Below are 5,943 nucleotides of genomic sequence, written 5' to 3'. Positions count from 1 at the left end.
AAAAACCGAATCAAAACTCCTAACCTATATAGTTCAAAAACTAGGTTCTTCGCGACCGCGTTATCGAGCTTGTCTCGGAAAAGGTTCTAACTTAAAGATGACATAATGACATTGAGGATTGAGATTCTTGATGATATATCAAAGGTTTTCCCCTTACTAATCTTCCGGAGAAATTCGTACTTTCAGAGAAGATCTCGCGTACTCGAAAATCGGGGTTGTTACATTCTACCCTCCTAACAAAAAATTTTGCCCTCAAAATTTCAGTTACCTGAGAATAGATGCGGGTAATCAGCTTTCATCTTATCTTCCAGTTCCCAAGTGTGCTCTTCTTCTCCTCTTTGTCCCCAAGCTACTTTGACTAAGCGAACAGTCTTGCCTCTCAGCTGCTTATCACTTCTTTCTACGATCTGAACTGGTGATGCTTGATATGTCAAATCGTTTTGTAACTGTACTATCTCTGGTTGTAAAATGTGACTCTCGTCGGGAATATATTTCTTAAGTTGCGAGACATGAAAAACATCATGAAGGTTTGACAGATATGGAGGAAGGGCTACTTGATAAGCTACTAGACCGACTCTTTTAAGTATTTGGAAAGGTCCTATGTATCGAGGGTTAAGCTTTTTAGTCTTAAGGGCTCTACCTATTCCAGTAGTCGGGGTTACTTTAAGAAAAATATGGTCTCCCTCACTAAACTCTAAGGGTCTACGTCTATTATCGGCATAGCTCTTTTGACGGCTCTGTGCTGTCTGGATCTTTTGGCGGATCCCCTTTATCTTCTCAGTAGTTTCTTGCACTAAGTCTGGACCTAAGACACTAGCTTCTCTGTCGTCATTCCAACACAATGGTGTCTGACATCTCCTTCCGTAGAGAGCTTCATATGGTGCCATCCCGATACTTTGTTGGTAACTGTTGTTGTAGACGAACTCGACCAATGGCAAATACCTATCCCAACTGCCTTGGTTATCCATCACACAAGATCTTAGCATGTCTTCCAATGTCTGGATTGTCCTCTGATTGTTCATCTGTCTGAGGATGGTATGCTGTACTCATATGCAATTCTGTTCCCAATGCTTTCTGGAAAGCTCCCCAGAATCTGGAAGTAAACCTCGGATCTCGATCTGAAACAATTGACGAAGGTATTCCGTGAAATCGTACGATTTCTTGAATATATATCCGTGCCAGCCTTTCTAATGTATAGTCAACTCGAATCGAAAGGAAGTGCGCTGATTTTGTTAACCTGTCCACAATTACCCAAATGGCATTGTGTCCAGTTGAGGTTCTTGGCAATCCCGTGACAAAATCCATAGTGATCTGCTCCCACTTTCATTGTGGTATTTCTAAGGGTTGCAGGGTTCCTGACGGTTTCTGGTGTTCCACCTTCACCTTCTGGCAGGTTAAACATTTTGAGACATAATCAGCTGCCTCTTTCTTCAAGCCCGGCCACCAGAACATTTGTTTCAAATCCTGATACATCTTTGTTACTCCAGGATGCATAGAAAATCTACTTTGATGAGCTTCTACAAGAATCCTTTGTCGCAAATCTCCAGAGCTAGGCACACAAATTCTGTTCTTGTATCTCCAGAGGCTGCTACGATCTAGTCTTACAGCTTCTGGTTCCTCTACTTTCATCCGTCTCAGCATCGTCATCATTTCTGAATCCTGTGCTTGTGCTTGTGCTTGCTGAATCCTAATCTTAAAATCTGGTGTTATATGTAATTGGGCCAAACGGACTCCACTTGACGTCTCAGTCATAGCCAACTTAAGGTCCTTAAATTCCGCGAGTAACTTTTCTTCCTTTATCATCATCCAAGAGATATTCAAATTCTTCCTGCTCAAAGCATCTGCCACCATGTTTGCTTTTCCTGGGTGATAACTTAACTTAAAATCATAGTCCTTCAGGAACTCCATCCACCTTCGCTGTCGCATATTAAGATCCTTCTGGTCAAAGATATACTTTAAACTTTTGTGGTCAGAGAAAACTTCTAGTTGAGCGCCATACAAATAGTGTCTCCAGATCTTCAGAGCAAACACTACTGCAGCCAACTCCAAGTCATGCGTCGGATAATTTTGTTCATGAGGTGTCAGCTGCCGGGAAGCATAAGCCACCACATTTTTGTCTTGCATCAGCATACATCCAAGTCCTTTATGAGAGGCGTCACAGTATAATTCAAAAGGCTTCTGCGGGTCGGGTAGTACTAATACAGGTGTAGTTGTTAACTTCTCCTTAAGCATCTTGAAACTTCTATCACACTCAGCCATCCAAACGAACGAAACTTCCTTTCGTGTAAGGTAAGTCAAAGGTAAGGCTATCTGTGAAAATCCTTTGATGAACCTCCGGTAATATCTAGCAAGTCCGAGAAAACTCCGAACTTCTATAACGGTCGTAGGTGGTTCCCATTGCACTACTGCTTCAATTTTTGAAGGATCCATTGCAATTCCTCCTTGTGATATAACATGTCCCAAAAATGCCACATTCTCTGTCCAGAACTCTCACTTTGATAGTTTAGCATATAACTTCTGAGTCCTTAGTATCTGCAATACAGTCCTTAGATGCTCTTCATGCTCTCTTTCTGTCTTCAAATAGATGAGAATATCATCTATGAAAACTACTATGAACTGATCAAGGTACGGACGGAAAATACGATTCATGTAATCCATGAAAATCGCAGGAGCATTAGTTAGTCCAAACGACATAACCATATACTCATAGTGACCATATTGAGTTCTAAATGCAGTCTTCGGTATATCTGACTCTTTCACTCGAATCTGGTGGTAGCCCGATCGCAAGTCAATCTTCGAAAACACAGTTGCACCTTTTAACTGATCCATCAAATCATCTATTCGTGGAAGTGGATACTTGTTCTTGATAGTGACTTTATTTAACTGTCGGTAATCTATGCAAAGTCTCATTCCACCATCCTTCTTCTTTACTAGCAATATCGGAGCTCCCCAAGGTGATGCACTGGGACGAATAAATTTTTTTCCAAGTAGCTCATCCAACTGTTTCTTCAACTCTGCAAGTTCCAGTGGTGACATCCGGTACGGTGCTATGGAAATCGGTCCGGTTCCAGGTACAAGTTCAATGCTGAATTCTATCTCTCGCTGAGGAGGAAACTCAGGTATGTTGTCCGGGAAAACATCAGGAAATTCCTTCACCACTCGAATTTGTTCTAAGCTTAGTTCACTGTCACTCGAGCTAGCCGCTAACAGAACGTACCCCTCACAATCACTCCCGTCTAATGTAACTCTTACAGAATTTAGATATAAAGTATGAGACAGAAATGGTTTAAAATCTAAACTATCAGACGGAATAACAACAGTTCTTTCATAGCAATCAAGGAAAACATGATACTTAGATAACCAATCTAACCCTAGAATAACTTCTAAACCACATAGAGGCAAACAGATTAGATCATGTATAAAAGTTCTGTTCCTAATAGTGAATGGTACTTGCAGGCACACTAAACTAGTCAAAGCATTTTGGGATGCAGATGTATGGACAATCAGATCAAAGTTCAACTCAGAGAAATCTAGTCCCAACTCACGAGCAACAGTTAAAGAAACAAAGGAATGCGATGCACCCGAGTCATACAGTACAGTTAGAAATCGATCTTTGACAATACATTAACCTTGGATCAGGGCGTCTGATTGCATAGCATCATCAGCAGTCATGGCAAACACTCGACCTTGTTGCTGGGTTCGTACTGGATTCCGAGCGAATATCTTTGGGCATTCCTTAGCAATATGTCCAGTTCCTCCACATCTATAACAATTGAATGTTCCAAATAAACACGGTTTAATACCATGATCCTTCCCACATCGCTTGCATGTAGTGTTCACCTGCGCCTGTTGAGGTTGTTTGCCATTATCCTGCCTCGGTCTACCTCCGTTTCCACCCATAGGGCGAGCAGGGATGTTACCAGCCTGTGGGTTTCTTCGCTGTGGCACACCAGTTGTCTTGAAGTTTGTCCTTCGTGGTTGCCAATTATAACTATTGTAGTTCCTTGGTGGAAATCCTTGACGACTTGCTTTAGAGGCACTTACCTTCTTAGCACATTCTTCCACTAACTTACACTTATTAACCAGCTCAGCAAAATTTCGTATCTCCAATGGAACTACTGAACTCATCAGATCCTCAGAAGGCCCCCTTCGAACTTCAAACAGTTCCATTCTTCAAAATCAGCAGGATTTCCTTGGCAGATCTTGGAGAAACGGCACAAGTCATCAAACTTACGGGCATATTCTGCAACAGTTGTGTTACCCTGTTTCAGCTGCATAAGTTCCATTTCCTTAGCGTCACGAGCTGTCCTCGGAAAATACTTCTTATAAAATTCATCCTTAAAAGTATTCCAAGGAATATCGCCTTTATCTTGTTGCAACAGTCGCTGTATCCCCTGCCACCAATGCTCAGCTTCTCCTTCCAGCATATAAGTAGCAAACTCCACGTGTTGGCCTTCCGGAACATGCTGCGCTCGCAGTGATCGTTCGATAGCTCGAAACCAGTTGTCAGCATCAGTCGCAACAAGTGTACCTTTAAACTTAGGCGGTTTAACCTTCAAAAAAGTCGCAAGGGTCAAAGGTCTTTCGAAATTCCCCAAGTTATTCTCATCATTCCCACTATCTTCCCCATGCTCATTCTCATTCCCGTTTCTCACTCCAAGACGGTCAACAGCCCTAGCCGCTGCTACTGCAGCCTCACGCACTACCTCAGCCACAGCGTTCATGGTAGTCATAAACGTCTCATGTTCCCTCTCATAGTTAACATTAGGAATTCTTTCCCATACGCCTCGTTTCCGTGAACCCATCGTGGTCCTGTTCACACCGAACAATCATTATTAAGGTGATCAGTCTTAACACTTCAAGTCAAGTGTGAACACTCCCAGAATGAAAACACAGAGACAATCATGCAACACATATCACATAGATATCCTATAAGCATGAGACACACAACAGAGTATGCAATGAAGCATAGTCAGTCCACTCCCCAGGCTCTATTGGGAACGAACTGCTCTTATACCAACTTGTAACGACCCAACTCCCAGTATGCCATGGTCATACAAGAAGCTAAGTGTTACTAACTTATCCTTCCTAATTATTATTTATTATTTAATATATGAGCCTGTTCCTTGTTAGAGCGATGCCAATTTTACGAGTAACTCTTTTTTTGTTGTTGCGGATGTTCAGGTAAAACAAACAAGCATACATTGAGAGTAATAGAAAAGAGGCATAAAGAAACATAGAAATACAGCTGATAATATACATCATGTACACTATAACAAAACATGTAGCGTTTACACAAGATCAAGTCAGTTTACATCCTCGTCATCCTACGTAGCTAATATTTACACGACACTCCCAGGGCCTGGCCCTTACAAAAAGCCACTAAGCTGGCACACCCAGGCTAGCCTAACCACTATATAGCTCCTAGCTCTCGGGTGTACTAACACAAGTGAGAGACTAACTATCAGATAATGTCAGACTAGAGTGTCATCAAAAGAATGCCCCTTCCGTAGTCAAACTATATCTACACGTGGCTGTTCGGAGAATCGCCGTGAGGCTCGTCCATCTCCTCATCTTGCTCTATCTCTATCTCAGGATCCTCCTCCTCCTCATCATCCGCAGCTACAGCTATACCCTCAGATCCACCAGAAATACTGCTGTCACTATGTACAAAACCATTCGCGAGCACAGGTCCGTTCGCGTTTATAGGAGCCACTCCACCGTCTGGTAGTGCCGGCTCATCAGGCTGTGGCAAGTCGGGGATCGGCTCAGGGAGAAAATCCCACTCTGGTGGTATCACAGGTACGTAGTCACCAGCTAACTCAGGCTCATCAGGAATGATAGGCTCAGGTACCGCCTCATTCAAAGGTTGAGCTGGTATAGGGTGCTCAGGATCATCAGGAAAAGGATGTCCAGGTGCGTCAGGATGTAACCAGGATAAGG

At 42.7% G+C, this 5,943-nt stretch overlaps 2 protein-coding genes across 2 annotated transcripts; both read right to left on the bottom strand.

Moving 5' to 3' along the window:
* On the bottom strand, positions 1,199-3,900 carry LOC110266122 (uncharacterized mitochondrial protein AtMg00860-like). Its single transcript, XM_021110080.1, has 3 exons — positions 3,804-3,900; positions 2,035-2,477; positions 1,199-1,237 (listed from the first exon to the last, which is right to left on the bottom strand). The coding sequence occupies exons 1-3, from the start codon at positions 3,898-3,900 to the stop codon at positions 1,199-1,201; spliced, it is 579 nt and encodes a 192-aa protein (XP_020965739.1).
* On the bottom strand, positions 4,128-4,805 carry LOC107608394. Its single transcript, XM_016310195.1, has 3 exons — positions 4,671-4,805; positions 4,464-4,553; positions 4,128-4,394 (listed from the first exon to the last, which is right to left on the bottom strand). The coding sequence occupies exons 1-3, from the start codon at positions 4,803-4,805 to the stop codon at positions 4,128-4,130; spliced, it is 492 nt and encodes a 163-aa protein (XP_016165681.1).

This window comes from Arachis ipaensis, chromosome B01 (genome assembly GCF_000816755.2).
Source record: "Arachis ipaensis cultivar K30076 chromosome B01, Araip1.1, whole genome shotgun sequence".
Lineage (NCBI taxonomy): Eukaryota > Viridiplantae > Streptophyta > Magnoliopsida > Fabales > Fabaceae > Arachis > Arachis ipaensis.
This window is presented reverse-complemented; position numbering and strand designations above follow the sequence as displayed.

What these genes read in the sequence shown, in the direction of transcription:
- LOC110266122 (XM_021110080.1), bottom strand. Translation starts at nt 3,900, where the DNA reads ATGGGTGGAAACGGAGGTAGACCGAGGCAGGATAATGGCAAACAACCT. An exon ending in GCGATGTGGGAAGGATCATG is followed by an intron (nt 2,478 to 3,803) that starts GTATTAAACCGT and finishes AGTTCTGGACAG; the next exon opens with AGAATGTGGCATTTTTGGGA. An exon ending in ATGACTTGGAGTTGGCTGCA is followed by an intron (nt 1,238 to 2,034) that starts GTAGTGTTTGCT and finishes AATTGTGGACAG; the next exon opens with GTTAACAAAATCAGCGCACT.
- LOC107608394 (XM_016310195.1), bottom strand. Translation starts at nt 4,805, where the DNA reads ATGGGTTCACGGAAACGAGGCGTATGGGAAAGAATTCCTAATGTTAAC. An exon ending in CAGTAGCAGCGGCTAGGGCT is followed by an intron (nt 4,554 to 4,670) that starts GTTGACCGTCTT and finishes ACTTTTTTGAAG; the next exon opens with GTTAAACCGCCTAAGTTTAA. An exon ending in GATCACTGCGAGCGCAGCAT is followed by an intron (nt 4,395 to 4,463) that starts GTTCCGGAAGGC and finishes CATTGGTGGCAG; the next exon opens with GGGATACAGCGACTGTTGCA.